Source organism: Apteryx mantelli, chromosome 23, assembly GCF_036417845.1.
Source record: "Apteryx mantelli isolate bAptMan1 chromosome 23, bAptMan1.hap1, whole genome shotgun sequence".
Taxonomy (NCBI): Eukaryota; Metazoa; Chordata; class Aves; order Apterygiformes; family Apterygidae; genus Apteryx; species Apteryx mantelli.
The window spans coordinates 2,657,369-2,674,266 of record NC_090000.1 but is presented as its reverse complement, the minus strand read 5'-3'; the positions used below and the strand labels follow the sequence as shown (position 1 = coordinate 2,674,266).

General features: G+C 46.9%; 3 protein-coding genes across 3 annotated transcripts in view; 2 read left to right on the top strand and 1 right to left on the bottom strand.

The window, feature by feature from the left end:
• The window catches only part of DIXDC1 (DIX domain containing 1), a 41,865-nt gene extending 38,328 nt beyond the window's left edge, over nt 1–3,537 (top strand). Inside the window, exon 20 of the mRNA XM_013956631.2 lies at nt 292–3,537. Within this exon, the coding sequence (XP_013812085.1) occupies nt 292–372 (81 nt within the window). The 3' untranslated portion in view covers nt 373–3,537. The remainder of the gene's footprint in view (nt 1–291) is intronic.
• Nucleotides 3,538–3,833: 296 nt separating this feature from the next.
• DLAT (dihydrolipoamide S-acetyltransferase) lies at nt 3,834–12,529 on the top strand. The gene is made up of 14 exons (XM_067310063.1): nt 3,834–4,070; nt 4,358–4,459; nt 4,791–4,915; nt 5,034–5,190; nt 6,321–6,447; nt 6,821–7,008; nt 7,530–7,692; nt 7,922–7,989; nt 8,766–8,858; nt 8,955–9,062; nt 9,626–9,741; nt 10,026–10,188; nt 10,347–10,483; nt 11,195–12,529. The coding sequence occupies exons 1-14, from the start codon at nt 3,834–3,836 to the stop codon at nt 11,322–11,324; spliced, it is 1,914 nt and encodes a 637-aa protein (XP_067166164.1). The 3' UTR covers nt 11,325–12,529.
• A 205-nt stretch (nt 12,530–12,734) lies between these two features.
• On the bottom strand, nt 12,735–16,595 carry PIH1D2 (PIH1 domain containing 2). The gene is made up of 5 exons (XM_067310064.1): nt 16,413–16,595; nt 16,182–16,305; nt 15,443–15,688; nt 14,621–14,883; nt 12,735–14,504 (listed from the first exon to the last, which is right to left on the bottom strand). The coding sequence occupies exons 1-5, from the start codon at nt 16,587–16,589 to the stop codon at nt 14,358–14,360; spliced, it is 957 nt and encodes a 318-aa protein (XP_067166165.1). The 5' UTR covers nt 16,590–16,595; the 3' UTR covers nt 12,735–14,357.
• Between the last annotated feature and the right edge of the window lie 303 nt (nt 16,596–16,898).

Below are 16,898 nucleotides of genomic sequence, written 5' to 3'. Positions count from 1 at the left end.
GCATGTTTCTTTTTGTCAAAAAGACAAAAACCCCCAAACCACCAACAATAATCCTGACTTATTGATTAGAGAAGGAGCCTAAGCTGTTTCTCCCCTATAGCCTTAAGGGAATATTCAGGTGTGTGTCAATGCTGGATGAGATACATGTTCCATGGTCTGTGTAATCTGAGCTAATGCCCTTGATTTCATGTCTTCCTCTTCTTATGCCACTCACATGCAGGAAAGTGGTGTCCTGTCTCCAGAGGTGACTGGACTTGCTCCTTTTTCTTTCTTTTTTTTTTTTTTTAACAGGTATTCCATGATGATGACATCATTCCTGGTTGGGAGGGGAAAATTGTGGCCTGGGTAGAAGAAGACCATGGGGAGAATTAATCAAACTTTTAGGTCCTTTCACTGTGGGAACCTGTAAATGGCTGCTGAGCTCAGAGAATGACCAAAAAGCGTGTGTCCTAGGAGTGCAATTCAAGCTGCCAAAAGAGAGGGCTGCTCTGCAAACAACGGGTAACACATGCTGTTGTGTGCATGGACACCTGGCATCTAACTTTCCATGGCCAAATGCAGACATGTTGTGAGACTGAAATGACAGGTCTGTGGGAAGAAAACACCTTGCTTTGTCCTGTCAACTAAACCCTGAAGGCCTTAATGATGCATTTCTCCCTTCCCCTGCTTCTCCATTCCCACAATGTCTGCACAGTGGCCTGTGATCTGAGCATTTCAACGTTGGTTTGTTGTACACAGTATTATATAAATCTGCACTGATGGCAAAAATGTGAAGCTTTGTCTTCATGAGTCAGAAGATGCTGCTAGATTCTGCGAGCAGAAGGTTTGACTGACTCCAGTCCTGGACTTGCATGTACTACAGGAGCAGGGTGAACTTTGTGGACAGTCCAGACTGACAGTATAGAAATCTGAGCTGAGGAGGGAAGACAGTCTTCTGAAGCCTTCATGCACTGTCTAAAGCCAAGATCATCAGCTTGGCAAAGCTCCCCTTCTCTCCAAATTCAGGCTTCCAATTCCTAGCCCTGCTCCTCCCACCTGCCTTTCAAACCTGTGCTCACTCCTTGAGGTCCATTGTGGGTTTGCTTTGTCGCTGTGGGAACTCTGGTAACTTGGTGCTTGCTTATCTGCTGAAATATTTCATTTGGGGGAGGGAGCTGGATTCACCTACTTCCCCAGGTACTTTTAACTCCCCTCCTTGATAGGCCCCTTTCCCTGCACTCCCGCCCTCTGCTCTCTTCCAGCAAGGCAGATGGATTGTCGTCTCCTGCACAACCAGCAGACATGTCTCTTCAGGGTTAAAGTAGTAGCCTGAGTCTGGGTGCTGCATCTGCCTCCTTTTCCCTAGCCTTTTCTGTGCAGGCATCAGTGTGCGCTGCTGTCCACTGATTGCCAGGGCCACCAAACACATAGGCACAGTGGTAGGATAAACCCTGTCAGCACAGCACCCGTTCCCACTCCTTGGGGTGCCTGAGGGAGCAGGAGATAAATTGTTCGTTGGGAAGGTACAAGCCCTGACGTCCGTGAGTGTGGGTTTTTTTGTTTGTTTGGTTTGGTTTTCCCCTCGCTGGATTGCCTCTCTGCCATGCAGCTGGACTTCTGCAAAGCTGGCGGTGGTTTGCAGCAGACACTGTTGACTGAAAAGGTCAAATGGCGAGTCAAGGCTCTGCTCATCCTTGGTACGTGTGGCTCTGCCATGGGCTACCTGTGTGTCTGTGCTGTGCATGAGGCTGGGAGAGGGTGAACTTGGTTTTATTGTTTTATATTAATGTCCTTTTGTAAACCTGTTCCTGTTTTTGGAATTGTTTTATACCAGTTTACATTGTTGTCTGAGGACTGTGGATATTTTTATACCTGTGCAAGTGCTTTCTGTATATTTCTGCACGCATTATACTGTATTTCACTCCTTTTCTAGTGGATGCTGAGATGTTTTATATGCTCTCCTGTTAACACAACACAGTGGGCTCATAGCTTTATTTTACTATGGAAATCCAAATAGTTCCTACTGGGTTTTATATTTTGGCAGCTGGTATAGACAGTAACAAGGCCACCTCTCTTCTCACTGCTTTACTGTCCAGAGAAGAGCTTAAGGCTGTCATGTAGCCCATGCTGCACTGGCACAATATCTAGTGCCTGCTGTTTTCTACAGCTTGTTACGGTGATTTCTTTTTCTCACAGACAGCAGCCAGGATAGCAATGGGAAAGCTGATTGGGGGTGTGAGGGGGAATATATCTGTCCTGGAAAGGAAACAAAGATTATCTTCCTCCCTGGACATGGTTCCTCTGTTGCAAGATGCTTAGTGGTTTGCTGTAAGAGAGCATGGGGTTATCATACTGAAAATCATTGTTGTATTTCAATTGCAAATTTTGCTGAAGTATTTCTTACTTCAGATTTTACTTGCTGGTTTTATTTGACCTGGAATCACACACTGAGGCTAGAATTTTATGGAGACAAGGCAATTTTCAAGGTCTGTACTTGCATTTCTCTGTTGCCCTCTGCTACTCAAAGATGGAGCAGTCTGGTTTTGGAGGACTGAGGCAGGAGAGGTTGTTAATATGACCAGAGCTCCTAATGGATAGTGTTTCAGTACAGCCTTGCCCAGAAGCTGTCCATCCAGCCTGCCCATGAGGAAAATAACTGTCTCCTATGTCAACTAACAGCTATTACACTGGTTCAGATGACTGTAACCATGGTCATATCTAATATCCTTACTTTCACTCCTGCTAGACAGCCAAGGACTGAAGGCTCTCTGGAGCAGGAATGGGATATACTGGGAATGGAGTTGGACTGGGCTGAATTCTTGCTCCTTTGGGCTGGTAGTCACATGCCTTTCATAAGTCTTAACATCACATATAAACCAGGACAAAAAAAAGACATGCCCTGAGCCAGAGCTGATGGGTTCCTACATGCAGCCCTTACGGTGATGCTGGGAGCTGATTTTGGGGTGTGATGGTAGAATTGCCTTATTCTCCTCCCCTGTGGCTCCCACAAAATTAGGGTTTAGCTTCATTTCTGCAGTGACACTGCTGCCTTCTCTGGATTTTTTTACCTTTGCACAGGGGACAGAAAGAAGCCTGAAGGAGGTGAGGAACATCAGGCACAAGGGGGGAGAGAGACCAGACACAGGGTGGAAAATCTGGGGGCCAGGTTCTTCTCTTGCTTTCACCAGCCCGACGCTGTAGGAACAGCAACTTGAGCAGATTTATAGGGGGGGTACGTTCCTAAAACTCAAAGCCTAGGACTTGACCTTTAACTGTTTTGCATCTGTGTTTATTTCTGTCCCCTTTTCTTCAATGTTACTTCTGTTTCCTATAATTGTAACTTGATTATTTAATACACACATGTTATATGTAAAATTATATTTTCATAGAAACTCTGACGTTTGCATTCATGGCATTAAAAGGGCAGTTATTCCCAAGCCTGGCCTCCAGGAAAGTGAAACCGAGGGATATCTATAGGCTTAAGCCCAGCCGTTGCCGCCGGGCTGCGCTTTGGATTAGTGGAGCCGGCCGTTATCTCAATAAACGAGGATGTGCAAACAGTGTCTGCGTGCTGCCTGGGAAGGGGAAGGGGGGCTGCTTGGGCAGGGGAAGGCGTGAGGGGGGTCACGGAGCCTGCTCAGTGGGTAAAAACACCATTTAGCTGCACCCCCCCCCTTCCCCCCGGGGCCGCTCAGCCCCCGCGCAGCCATTACACAACGGCGCCGCCGCGCCGCGCTTTACGGCGTCGCGCGGCGGTGTCGCGCAGAGCCGTGCGGCGCCGTGCCCGGACGGAGGAGGTCACCGGGCGGCGGCGGCGGCGGCGCCGCGGCTCCAGCTCCGGCTCCGGCTCCAGCATGTGGCGGGTGTTGGCGCGGCGCGTGGCCCGGGCGTCGCCGGGGGCCGCCGGCCCCGCGCGGGGCTGCCGGGCGCTCGGTGGCTCGGGGGCCGCGCGGCCGGGCCGGGGCCCAGCGCGGGGCGGTGGCGGCTGGCTCGGCCCCGGCCCCGCGGCCCGGCCCGGGGGGCTGCTGCTGCCCCCCGCCTGGCCGCGGCTCGTCCCGCGCCGCTGCTGCAGCCTCCCGGCGCACCAGAAGGTGAGAGACCCCCCGGGGGTTCCCCTCTCCCGGGGCAGCCCCCCCCCCCGCCCCGCCTCGTCTCTCGGCCCCCCCGGCGCAGCTTCTCCTCCCCGCGCCCCTGCGCCGCCCGCCCCGGGACCCTCCCTGCAGGCCCGAGGCAGCCCCAGCCCGCTGGGGGCCGTGGGGGGAGGCTGCCCTCGCTGCCCCTGCCTGCGCCGGGGGTCCCGCGGTGCCCCCGGGCGCGGGGCTGCTGCTGCTGCCGCCGGGGCCGCCCGGCTGGTAACGCTCTGCTCTGCTCCTGCCAGGTGGCCCTGCCGGCCCTGTCGCCCACGATGCAGATGGGCACCATCGCGCGCTGGGAGAAGAAGGAGGGCGACAAGATCGGCGAAGGGGAGCTGATAGCGGAGGTACCTGCGGGCCACAGGCTGTGCTGCGTTTCAAGCAGGCTACGTGCGCGCCCGCGGGCCTGGGCCTGGTCACCCCCACCCTGGCGCAGATCTGCTGGAGATGCTCTTAGTGACCGGTGACTAATGGCTTCTCAGATCTGGCTGCTGCTTCTTCTCTCTCTGGAGTAACGAGCAGGAGTGAAGCTTATTTGAGAGCACGTTTCCCGGAGCGGGTGGGACAGGGGGATTTTCCTAGAGCTGTGTGCATTGGGACTCTCTGCTCTCAGGTGGGAAGGCTCTGAACTCGCCACACTTTTCCTTTGCTGTAATGACATCCTGTTCTCTTTCAAAGGTGGAGACAGACAAAGCAACGGTTGGCTTTGAGAGCCTGGAGGAATGTTATTTAGCCAAGATCCTGGTGCCAGAAGGAACAAGAGATGTTCCTATTGGGGCCATAATATGCATCACAGTTGAAAAGTATGTATTTTGATAACGCTTTGGTTGAATTTTGTTTCTTGGGGCTGCTTAGATGCCCTGCATAAAAGGTTTAGAGACAGCGGTCTGACTGGTTTCGCGGTTCCATGTTCTCTTCTAGGCCTGAACATATTGATGCCTTTAAAAATTACACATTGGATTCTGCAGCATCTGCTCCCCCTGCAGCAGCAGTGCCTCCCCCTCCAGCCGCAGCCCCCTCGCCACCACCTCAGCCTTCTCCTCAGGCTCCTGGCAGCTCTTACCCTCCTCATATGCAGGTAAGAGAGTATTGCTGACGAATTCCTGTTTGTTGCACTCTTTTTCTGTGTCTTTGCCATTGCTGACTCCAGGGCATTGTGTCATAAATACTGTTTAGAGTGGGAAGTTACTAGCTACAGCTGCAGGAGTGCAAGACACCCAAATTGTTGCATGCTTAAACCCGGTGTCACTGGAGGTTGCATTAAGTTGTTTTGCGAAAGTTATTTTAGCTTTTCTGCTGTCAGTAGAGGAGAGACTTGTCTTCCCAGGATTCTTATGCAGGCCAGATTTGGACATTTCTGACATAAAAAGACCCCGTGTGAAGTATGAATAAGCTCTGATGGCCCTGCTCGCATCTCGGAGCAAGACTGAGTGTGGTATTGTGGCGAACACACCAGATGTGTTTGTGGGTGACTAATAATGAATCGTATTTGTGGGTAATCTTTTCACTCTTAGATATTGAAGTGTACCTCTATTGCTGTTGTGTTTGAGTGCTTTGTGGTGGGTTAATTTCTGCAACATTCCTTTGAAATAGGAAATTGCTGCTGATTTCGTTTTACAGATGACATATATGGAAACTGACTTGTCTGAGGGTTGTGGGAAATGAGTAATAGAACAGGGAGTTAATTCAAAGCTCCTTAATCTGCCTGCGTTTCTACTACTAAACCAGTTTTCTTCCCACTGCTTGTCTTTTCCGTCCAATTCTGCTCTGAAGCTGTGAGCACACGGGCTGTTTCTGTTGCCTATGTTCAGTGTGCATGTGAAAACGTACAGCATCTTTGAGTGCTTATTGGAGGACAAATGTGCTTAGTTTTTAAAGGAGCCAAACCTGTTTGCCTCAGACAAGGTGAATTGCTTCCGTTTTCCTTTTGGTCTTACAGATAGCAACTGCAAGACACTCCCTGTGCAATGGTGGTACTAAACACTTCAATATGGCTTTTGCTTCTGCTTGTTTTCATAAGCCTTGTTAGAAGAAGCCAAGCTAGATGTATGGCACAGCACTCTACTTTGCTTCAGTGGAACCACATCTAAGTGCAACAAAGACCAATTACTTCTTTTGTTTGACAGCACTTAGTTGGAAATTAGAATTCTGTTTCTGTTCCTTTTGGGTTATCAGAGTCTGATTTACTTGTATTTGCTGGCTTCACAGATCACTCTCCCTGCGCTGTCACCAACGATGACAATGGGCACAGTGCAGAGGTGGGAGAAGAAGGTTGGGGAAAAACTGAATGAAGGAGACTTACTGGCAGAAATTGAGACCGATAAAGCTACGATAGGTGAGTCAGCTGCAAAGCCAAGACAGGGTGGTATAGCCTTAAAAGAGGAGGATCCAGAGTAGCTTTTGTGCAAACTGTTCTCCTCCAGCTGCCCAGGACGCAATGCTGTGGGCAATTAAAGTCAGTTTTGTTACTTCTCTTTCCATTGTAGAGCTAAACACTGGAGCTCCTAAAAACACTTCTGTTTCTTTAGCTGTGGTTGTAATACACGTCCAAAGCACAGAAACGTCTGCCTGCCAGTTGCATGGAGAGGGATTCTCTTACCTGCTGAAAAACGATGGGGCTTTAGCTACCAAAGTCTTTAGAAGTGTCATTTAGAGGAACTCTTCAGCTGTAGCAGGCACCAAAACAGCTTTGTTTCCTTCCCTTCCAGGGTTTGAAGTGCAGGAAGAAGGCTACTTGGCAAAAATCTTGGTACCTGAAGGAACAAGGGATGTGCCACTAGGAACAGCCCTCTGCATCATTGTGGAGAAAGAGTCTGATATTCCAGCCTTTGCTGACTACCGGGAGACTGGAGTAGTTGACCTGAAGCCACAAGCTGTTGTTCCTCCTCCTCCACCAGTAAGGACCATCCTTAGCAGGGGAGAGAAGTTATGGGGACCACTGAGAATTGCTGGTCTGATCTGAACAGTTCTGCTGGTTTGACCCTGTGAAGCCCTAGCTCCAGTAATAACGTTTATGATCTTGTGCGTGCCAGGCTAACGCATTCGTTGGTGATAGATATCACTTGTTAGGTCATCCAGTTTGCCCTGCAAGAACTGGAGCAGATCACTCATTGTGATCTCTTCTCCAGCCTGTTGCTCGAACCTGTTCTAATGTCTTCTCCCCCCAAAATAGGAGGACAAATTATTTATTTCACCTTTTTCTGATGTACAGTTCAACAGCTTAATCAGCCACCTTCCCAGGAAGCTTCTGATATGACTTTGGCACTGGGAAGCTTCTCTGAGTCTGAAAATCTTCCCAGATTAATGGCTGTTTGCTGTTCCCTTGACTGATAATTAGATGGTCATGTTCTCTTATTGTACTGGAGTGAAACCTTCAAGGCTTTTGCTGAAGCTCACAGCTTTGATTCTTCTGTTAAGGTGATGGCAACTCCTGCTGCTGCTCCTCCTCCACAGCCTGCTGCGCCTCCCACTCCAGCCGTCGCCGCAGCTGTGCCTCCTGCCCAGAAAGGAAGGCTCCTAGTTAGTCCCCTGGCAAAGAAACTGGCAGCAGAAAAAGGAATCGACCTCGCCCAGGTGAAAGGTAAGTTGCCTTTCCCCTTCCATTGCTCTCGCTGTCAAGTATCTCTCCCTCTAGGTGCATACTTACCGCTCCTTTCCTTTCTTTCCAGTCAGGAACATTTGCAGCTCTGCCTCACCCCCAGGGGCTGCATTAAGTAACTTATTTTTGTTAAACAAGACTGGTACCCCTGTAAGCAATGCCCAGTTGCAAATAACTGATACCCTCTTATCTTTTTCTTTGACTGCCTTAGGTACTGGACCAGATGGTAGAATCACAAAGAAAGATGTGGAGTCATTTGTGCCGCCAAAGGTCGCTCCGGTGAGTAGGCCCGAGATCTGTGAGAACGGCTGTGTTGCTACAATGGTGGAAATGCTCTGTAAACATGCAGCTATTGCATGGAAGTGTTATCCCTGGATTGGCTGGGTTATGATGCTGCGTGGATTATGGTGACTCTTAGATTGCAAAGCTTAACCTGTCAGAAACATGGAGGAAATTTTCTTCCTCAATTTGTCCAGTTCGTATTTCACTGAAGAAAGCAGTTCTGTGCTCCCAAGCCTTCATCTGAGCCCAACATTGCTTTGGGTTCAGGTAAGCCTAGTTGCAGCTGATCTGACATTGCGGAAGGGAGGCAAATATAGCGAAAGTCAGCATTATGAACCGACAGCCTGTTGTTGTCCTTGTCGCAACTCTGTTCTTATATCATCCTCAGTTACAAAAGACCAGTAATGGAAGTGCTGCTTTGTGTACTGCTGGAAGGCAGGCAGCTGAGTGCAGTTTGAAAGTGCCCTGTAGCGTACATCTCTGCTGAATCCCTGAAGCACAGTCATCTAGCAAGACTTACCATTCTTGGAACTCTGTAGCAGTGTATAGCAGTCTCATATTTCAAAATCAGTCCAGTGCGACATTTAATAATCAAATACAGGATTTATAGACGTCTGAAGAATCTAGTGGAGACTAGGAAGGAGAGGCTAGAGAGCAGAGTCGCTCACAAGCAACAGACGACATAGCCCCAGCACTTGCTCCGCGTACTGACCTGCTCTGTCAAATGACATGTGGATAGTGCAGTGAACTACGCTGTCTTTCTCTAATTGCAGGCCCCGGCAGTAGAGGCAGTACCTGCAGCTGCTGCAGTTGCAGCAGCGCCAGTGGGGACCTTCACAGATATCCCTATCAGCAACATTCGGAGGGTAAGAAGATTTTAGCGCTTTCTGAGACCATTATTTGCAATCTTGAATGTTCTGACTCAATTTGCTATTTTAATCACTTCCATTGCGTACCTTCAGGTCATTGCTCAGCGGTTGATGCAGTCTAAACAAACAATACCTCACTACTACCTGTCTATCGATATAAACATGGGAGAAGTACTGGTGCTAAGAAAAGAACTCAATCAGGTAAAGCAGCTGGGGAGTCACGGTGTGAGTGTGTGGGAACGAAAAGCTGGATTCTCTCACAGGTTTCCCCACCTTGCTCTTTGGTGATACACCCCTTTGGCTTAGGAAAAATAGTCTTTTCACTGCCTGTGCTGCTGCTTGTGGATCAGTTCTGGACTGTTGTGACAGAATGCGACTCTTTAACCAAGTACTGTGCACTAATATTCTGACTTCCCTGGGAGGGCCACTCTGTACTTTGCTTGGAGTTCTTCAGTTCTTTCGACTGGAAAATATGGCAAAAGGTAAAAAGAGCACCTAATTTTTAAGCTAATTCTAAGCCAAGTTTGGGGAAATGGACATTTAAAAAAAATCCAAGAATTCATATATTCTTCAATTATGAGGGAGATGTATTCACCTGCTAAATAATTGTGGCACTTCAAATATTAATGCTTACGGATAGTGTGTTTTTTTTTTTTTTTTCCCCTAAGATTTTCTCTAAATGGGGCTGCAGGGCGGTGACTATCTAAATTAACTGAGTTAATGTGTGAGAGAGAAACTGATGCCTCAAATCTCTTTATCTACAGGAGGTCTCGGATAACATTAAGCTTTCTGTCAATGACTTCATAATTAAAGCTTCGGCTCTGGCATGCTTGAAGGTGCCCGAGGCAAATTCTTCGTGGATGGACACAGTTATTAGGCAGTAAGTTTATGGTACGGTCGAAGCCAGAAACTTTCTTTGTTCAGTAGAGAGTTCACGGCATAATAGCAGATCTTCTGGTGGGGTTTTGAAGCGGGAGGGGAACCGGTGTAGCACGAAGGCTGAGGGGTTTTAGTTAAAGTGCTAAGAGCTTTGGGTCCAAGGCCAGTGTGCAAGATGAAATAGTTATTGCAAAATGAATATTAACTTGAAATTGTCTTAATGCATGTGAAAACATTTTTGTTATATCTTGCTAGAATAACTTGCATCTGCATTGTGTCTTGCAGAAATCACGTAGTGGATGTTAGCGTTGCAGTGAGTACTCCTGCAGGGCTTATAACCCCTATTGTGTTTAATGCACATATAAAGGGCCTGGCTTCCATTAGTAAGGATGTTGTTTCTTTGGCAACCAAAGCCCGAGAAGGTAAACTTCAGCCACACGAATTCCAGGTGAGGGGCTCTGATTGCTAATAATTATTGCTGCCCGTGACTTCTGTCCCTCTTCAGAATGAGCAAAGTCTGTTCTGTGATGTGCTTCAGCCAGGCTGATTAATATGCCACATAAAGCAGCTTCTGTGCTTTTCTCTATGAATGTGTTTTTCTTGCAGGGTGGCACTTTCACAGTTTCCAATTTAGGAATGTATGGGATTAAGAATTTCTCTGCCATAATCAATCCACCTCAAGCCTGCATCCTTGCAGTTGGTTCCTCAGAGAAAAGGCTGGTGCCAGCAGATAATGAGAAGGGGTAAGTTGATTCTGCATAAACTTAGCTTCTGGATTAAAACTTTGAAATAATGGCTAGTTTTCTAACACTCCCATTAGATTATCAAATTTTTCGTGTATTAATTGTTGATGCTCTACTGTTTTCAGTACCTTCTACAGGGAGATTTTGCGTTTTACTCTTAATGGCTATGTGACTCTGTTCCAGTGAGTGATGACTGATCTGCCATACAGTTATCCTCACAACTTCCTTGCTAGTTAACGAAGGGCTGTTTTTTACTTTGAGGAGAGGGATAAGCTGTGGAAAAGTCTTGGATTCACAATAGTTTAGGCACTAGTCCCTCTCTAATGACATGCTTAAATTTGCATCCTTAAGGAAAGCCTACGTGATGATTAATGATTCTAGTGTCATGTGTATAATACTGCCTTGCTTGCACTGGCATATACCCAGGCTAATGTTTATGATAAGTAGCTTATCTTTCATCATTGGACCTCATGTTTTCTAACAGAAGAAAAAGTACTTTCACACATGGTAAAAGTATAATTAAAACTGTAGAAATTAAGAGAGGAGACAAATTCATGGAGGATGGATCTAATGGACTATTGAATATCATTATCTGCTGTAGAATACCTGCTATTGCTGTTTCTCTGATAAAAGCATTTTTGCTTTGTTAGTGTCACTGGTTTGGCACTGATTTGCAGAGGACTATGCCTTTATCTTCTCTTCTTTTTTCAGATTTGATGTGGCCAGTGTGATGTCCGTTACACTTAGCTGTGACCATCGTGTTGTGGATGGAGCAGTTGGAGCACAATGGCTTGTTGAATTCAAGAATTTCCTTGAAAAGCCAGTAACGATGCTGCTATAATCTAACCATGCAAGCAAAATTTTCCTGGGTCACACTGTTTTTGTTCTAAACAAGCTATTTAGACTTTAGTGTTCAGACTTAGAGTTCCTTTTTTATTTTAAATATGTATTATATTATCTGGTAATCTTATTACCAGTCTGTACAGATAAAATAGTTTGCAAAAAGGCTTTTCAGAGCAATATAGAGCTATACTGTATTTTTATACAGTTAGTTAACTTGCAAACTCTTCCAGAACAGAGTTAAGCATCCCAGATTTAAAAATTATCCAAGCAGTGTGCATACTGCCATCCGTTTCTGAATTAGGGTGAAAAGAGGGGTGCATACCAAATAATTTCATGATCTCTATGTTCTTAAATTTGAATTATAAATGTCTCTTCTCAGGAGTTCAGATGAGCTGGTAAATGAAACCTACAACTTAGTAGAAGGTGAATTCCCTTGTTAGTCTGTTCTCCTGCTGGGGTGGGCAAGAATGACAGATGCACTAAGGGACTGAAGCCCTTGGGAATAGTTTCTCAAAGGCCAAGTGTTAGCGTTCCAAATCTCTTTTGGAATTTGGCACTGGTTCTGACTTTCCCAGCTACGTGATCCCTTCTGAGCACTTTAACGTAAGGTGAAAGACCACGGACATCTCTGAGGTCAGAGCGCTCTCAGATACCACAGGGAATGTGCTGTCTTCTCGTGGACTTTCACTTACGTGTGCTTTTATATGAAATCTCTTCTGCTTTTTCTTTTGCTAAGTTAATATCGGAGTATGATGCCATGGAAATAGCTGTTTTGCAGAATGTTCAAGAGAATCTGTGTGTTGGAACCCATATAGGCAATCACACATGCTAATAATCCCATCAGTGGGAAATAATCATGTGATGACTTGAATGTTTGAAAAGAATTTTCTTTTTCAGCCATTCTAACATAGGAAGCTCTGAGTTAGTCACTGGTACTGCAGTCCTTCCATGAATTGTCTATGTTGTCCCAGCCTCAGTAAACTGCAGAATGTGCTATCCATGTATATACTGTATGTAAAATGCTTAAATAGTTCATTGGACTTGTGTTCAGTTACCCCAGTCATGGTATCCTGAAAGGGGTACAGTGGTGAACATTCTTAAATTCCACTTTCCAAATGGAAATGTTAATGTAAAAAGGAGGATTGTGTAGTAATTATGAAGTGACCAGGAGAATTAAATAGGAGGGAGAAGTTAAAAAAAAAAGAAGAAGAAGAAGAAAAAACGAAAAAAACCTGACCTGTTATTCTGTATATTGCATTAAGTACCGTCTCCTGTAAAGTTGTGGTACAAAATTTGCTAAAGATATTGAAAGAAAATACTGTGGAAATTAAATATTTTTGTGGGAACTATTTAATGTCTGGTTGCAACGATACCTGGTTTTCATGTCTGGCTTAAGCAAAAAAAGTGCTTTTTTTTTTTTTTTTTTTTTAATGATCTGAAATATCTTGGTTCCAGACTTGCTCTAGTGAACCTGTGTGTTCTATTAAACATTTGGGATTGACAAACTACTAAAATTATTCCCGTGCTTTTCTCTTCTGTAATGTGTGTGGCTTATCATACTGCTATGGCACAATGAGAGCTGTTTACCTTTCCAGTTTGGTAGTGAAACTCACCCTATTAACCTTACGTTGTAACCACAAGTGTTCAGAAATAACACACGCTTAAGTACTCTTGTGCTTGTACTACCCTGCAGCACTGAACTTGAATCTTCCTTCGTGCTACGTTCACCAGTACCTCAAATTCTGGTTAAGGGAAGCCCTTGAACACTAAGCTAAGTAGTTTATCCTATGGAAGCACTCTCTGAATGACAGTCAGACTGAGGATTTTTGGGGGCGGGAAGTGTGTTCCAATTCCATGTGTGTGCGCTTGGAGTGCTGACAGTGACTTTTGGCACCGCTTCCAGCCTGCAGCCTGCTGGCTCAGCTCACACAGTCACAGTGTTTCAGCCTGGACTTGCAGCTATAACCGCTGAACAGGATTTCAATGCAGCCTCCTGAGTTTCTTTGAAACAAAGAAAGAGAAAAGCTAGTTGTTACTCATTTGTAAGCCCCCATTTTAAAATTGCAGCTCTACACCAACTTATTTGATTTCTGATCTGATGAACATCATTACAGAAACATGGTGTAGTGCAAATACTGCATAGAAGGCCTAAGAACAATGTAATACCCAATCGGTGATGAAACTAAGATGATTTAAGTTATTGTATGTCCCTTTCCCAATGAATGATATTCATTTTTATTAGTCTTTGAAGGTACTTTGTTCTTTTAAGTTATTTTGTGTATTAGTGTAAACTCATGCAGCTTGTTTTCCTAGTTGAAGTATTCCAAGATTGTTTTTGATACCTAGCTTCACCCGTAAGTGTTCTTGAGCGCTGATTCTTTATATGCTGCTTTGAATGGTATAAAACAGGTCTGTTGTTTCACGGTCTCATTTTGAAATTACCAAACTGATAAAGTGAGATCAAGCATATTCAGTGACTGAAAAGACGACGAAGCCTATTCCCGTTAAGATCAGCAGGGATTGTTCTAAAAAGAACTGGAAGAGGGTGCAGAACAACTTGTAGAACTGCACATGATGTACCTCTGGTGGTTGTTCCAGCCTTAAATGCATGTGAGAGCTACTCTAGCCACATAAATCCAGTAATCAAAGAGCATTTATTTAAAAAAAATTATCAACTGCTATTGCTATATATTAAGGCAAAACTGAATGATGTAGTAAAGCCTGTATGCATTTAAGTCTCTTAAATACTACAGTTGTTAACATATTCAAGTATTTCTTGAATGTTTACTTTTTTTAAAAACTTTTTTCTCCAAGTTCAGTGGTGCTAATATTTCTCCTGACTTCCTTTTCTATGTCCACACTCTAGGCTCTTTAATCCTAAAGGCATTTTGAGATACTCACCTTCGAAGATCAGAAGGTTAACAAAAAAACAAACAAACAAAAAAAACCACCTGTCATCACCAGGTAAAAGTCAGCATTCTCATTCTGGGCTTCTGTGATCTGTGAGCATAAACCTGACAGAATGCAGTCTTTAATGTTCTGCCTTGGCAACTGGCATTGTGATGAGTAATACCCCTTTTCCTTTGTTAAATACGGCTGTAGTTGTTTCTTCGTCCACCAATTCTGGTAGATCTAGTTGTAGTTTGTATTTTTCAGAGACCTCAATGATTACATCATCCTAGAACAAACAAATTAAAATACTTGGTTAACTCTCTGATGATGAACTAGCAGTGAGTGTTTCTGGGAACTGGATACTATACAGAAACCACAAGGTTATTCTTCCTGTTATCTTACCTTTGAAATACTCAGATCACACTCAGAAACAGAGCTAACCTTAGGCAATTCAATTTTCAGCTCAATCTTTAGTGGTTTCTTGTTTGCATCCTTCACAGTGAGCATTTCATAGACAGGTGTACTTAGCTCCTCTGGCAATTCTGTGCTAGTAATTTCTTCTATCAGATGCACTTTAGACTGTTTAACGCTTTCCTGCAGCAGCACAGGATCATTGATGCAATCCTCAACTTCCATGCTATGTAGCAGCTGATCAAGAGTCAGTTCTTTAACATACAGACACAAAAAAACCCACACTTAGTACTGAGTTATTAAAAATTGTCATGTTATGCCACTTGAAAAATGTATTATTAATTCAAGGTTCTGCTTTGCAATTAGAAGTTTATTGGCTGAAGATTGTAATTTGCAGTTGCTCTTTCACTCGTGATTTCTGCTTTTACTGCTAAGTGGCTAAAAGTACATATTTTCAGTATACTGGTTACAGCGGCTACCCCTTTTACTTGGGTCAGAGCAAGAGATCCTCAGCACCTCCAAGGATCCGACCCCAGCAGCATTCCCGTGGCTGGTGGGAATGTGCTGTTTCAGCGTCACTACAGTTTCTCAAGTGTAGAATGCAGGAGAGAAGGGCCAAGACCTAGAGGTGAATGTAGATAGGCCAGCAGGGTTAAACTGGAGTCTGGTATGAATACTGCACTGCTACTCTAAATTCTTGTGTCTGGTTTATGCTTAAGGCAAGGATTTGGCTAAGAAAGATTAAGGTTGAGGAAGTTTGTTGGAGAAGTCTGATAGGCCTTTAGAGAAAAGTGACCGCAGATATCCACGTACCATTCCTTGGGTTCTGGCTGAGAGGTGGAGTTGGCATCTGCTTCCCTTTCAGGCTTTGCTGCATCCTTTCCAGGCTTCCTTTCAGTTTGAACGTTTCAATAGTGTAGGAGCGTGAAAGAGTAAGGCTGCATCGTTCCTCAATGAATTTAAGTGTCAAATGGATCAAGTGTTCCATTTTTTCTGTGTCTTCTTCTGCTCTCTGAAGAACATCTGGGTTATATGCGACATCTATAATGCTGTAATGTTCTAAAAAAAATCAGTTATGTGTCAGCATTATTGCAATGGTACCACATCCTTGTTCGCAGGGGCTGGCATATATTGCCTACAACCTTATATCTACAGTAAGTTTGTGATGCTCTTTAGAGTCTCTTGATTTAAAAGTCATGGTACTGAATTTGCAGCTTCGGGTAGAGAGCTCGGTCTGCAGCCTCGTGCAGAGAAGATACCCATCTGAGCACTGCGTTTGTGCTCAAGCAGGGGGACATGATCCAAATCACCATGACCACGGGTGGTTAAAAAGAGCTAGCGGCTCCCTGCTTTTCAGGATTTAGGTGTCTACCGGCGGTTGCGCTGTGTGAGGTTTTTCCAAAGAGAAAGGGGTTTAGATACGTCTTCTGCGTCCTTAAAGCCCTGATCCCACCAAGCCAAAACCCCCCAGAGTTAAGGACTGGCCGAGTAAAAGCCACAGTCACGGCACCGCCCGTTGCCCCAAACGCGCCGCCGCGGGCGCCGCACGCACCTGCCGCCTCCGCGACCTCCTGCAGAGCCCCGGCGCTGACCGGGACGGGATCGGCGGGGGCCCGCGGCGCCGGGATCCTGCTCCAGCCGCAGACGTTAACGAACAGCGGCCTCGCGGCGGCGCCCTGCAAGAGACCGAACCGCGGCTGAGCGCCCCGCGCCGCCCCCCCGGCCCGCCCCGGCCCCGGCCCCGGCCCCGGCCCCGGCCCCGGCCCCGGCGCCGCGCACCTACCGCCGCGCGGGCCCGCAGGCACAGGCGCGGCTGCGGCGGGGCGCAGAACCGCCGCGCCTCGGCGCGCTGCTGCCGCAGGAGGCGGCGGTAGGCCTGCGGATCGCTCTCCGCCAGCTCGTCCAGCAGCGACCACAGCTGCGCCGCCTGCGCCGCCATCTCGCCCGCCGCCGCCGCCATCGGCCCCCGCCGTCGCCATGGCGACCCGCGCCGGAAGGGCCCCGCTCTGTCCCGTCCCCCTCGCCTTCCCCCCCGCCCTCCTACCCGCACCCGCGCGTTCCGGACCTGCGCTGTTCCCCGCTTCCCACCCGCGCCCCGCGGCCTCCCCGCCTGCCCCGCGGTGCAGCCGACCGTCGGGATCGCCGCGACCGTCGGGATCGCCGCGGCGCCGCTCCGCCCTGGGCCCGCCGCGGCTCGGTGCCCGCGGTGCGTGTTGCCGGGGGGGAGGCGTTCCGCGCGGACCCGCTTCCGGCGGGGAGGCTCCCGCGG

Coding starts and splice junctions, on each gene's coding strand:
- DLAT (XM_067310063.1), top strand. CDS start 3,834: ATGTGGCGGGTGTTGGCGCGGCGCGTGGCCCGGGCGTCGCCGGGGGCC. Junction 4,460..4,790: donor AAGGGGAGCTGATAGCGGAG/GTACCTGCGGGC, acceptor TCTCTTTCAAAG/GTGGAGACAGACAAAGCAAC. Junction 10,189..10,346: donor TTCAGCCACACGAATTCCAG/GTGAGGGGCTCT, acceptor TTTTTCTTGCAG/GGTGGCACTTTCACAGTTTC.
- PIH1D2 (XM_067310064.1), bottom strand. CDS start 16,589: ATGGCGGCGGCGGCGGGCGAGATGGCGGCGCAGGCGGCGCAGCTGTGG. Junction 15,689..16,181: donor GGAGGTCGCGGAGGCGGCAG/GTGCGTGCGGCG, acceptor GATTTTTTTTAG/AACATTACAGCATTATAGAT. Junction 14,884..15,442: donor CAGCCAGAACCCAAGGAATG/GTACGTGGATAT, acceptor TGTATGTTAAAG/AACTGACTCTTGATCAGCTG.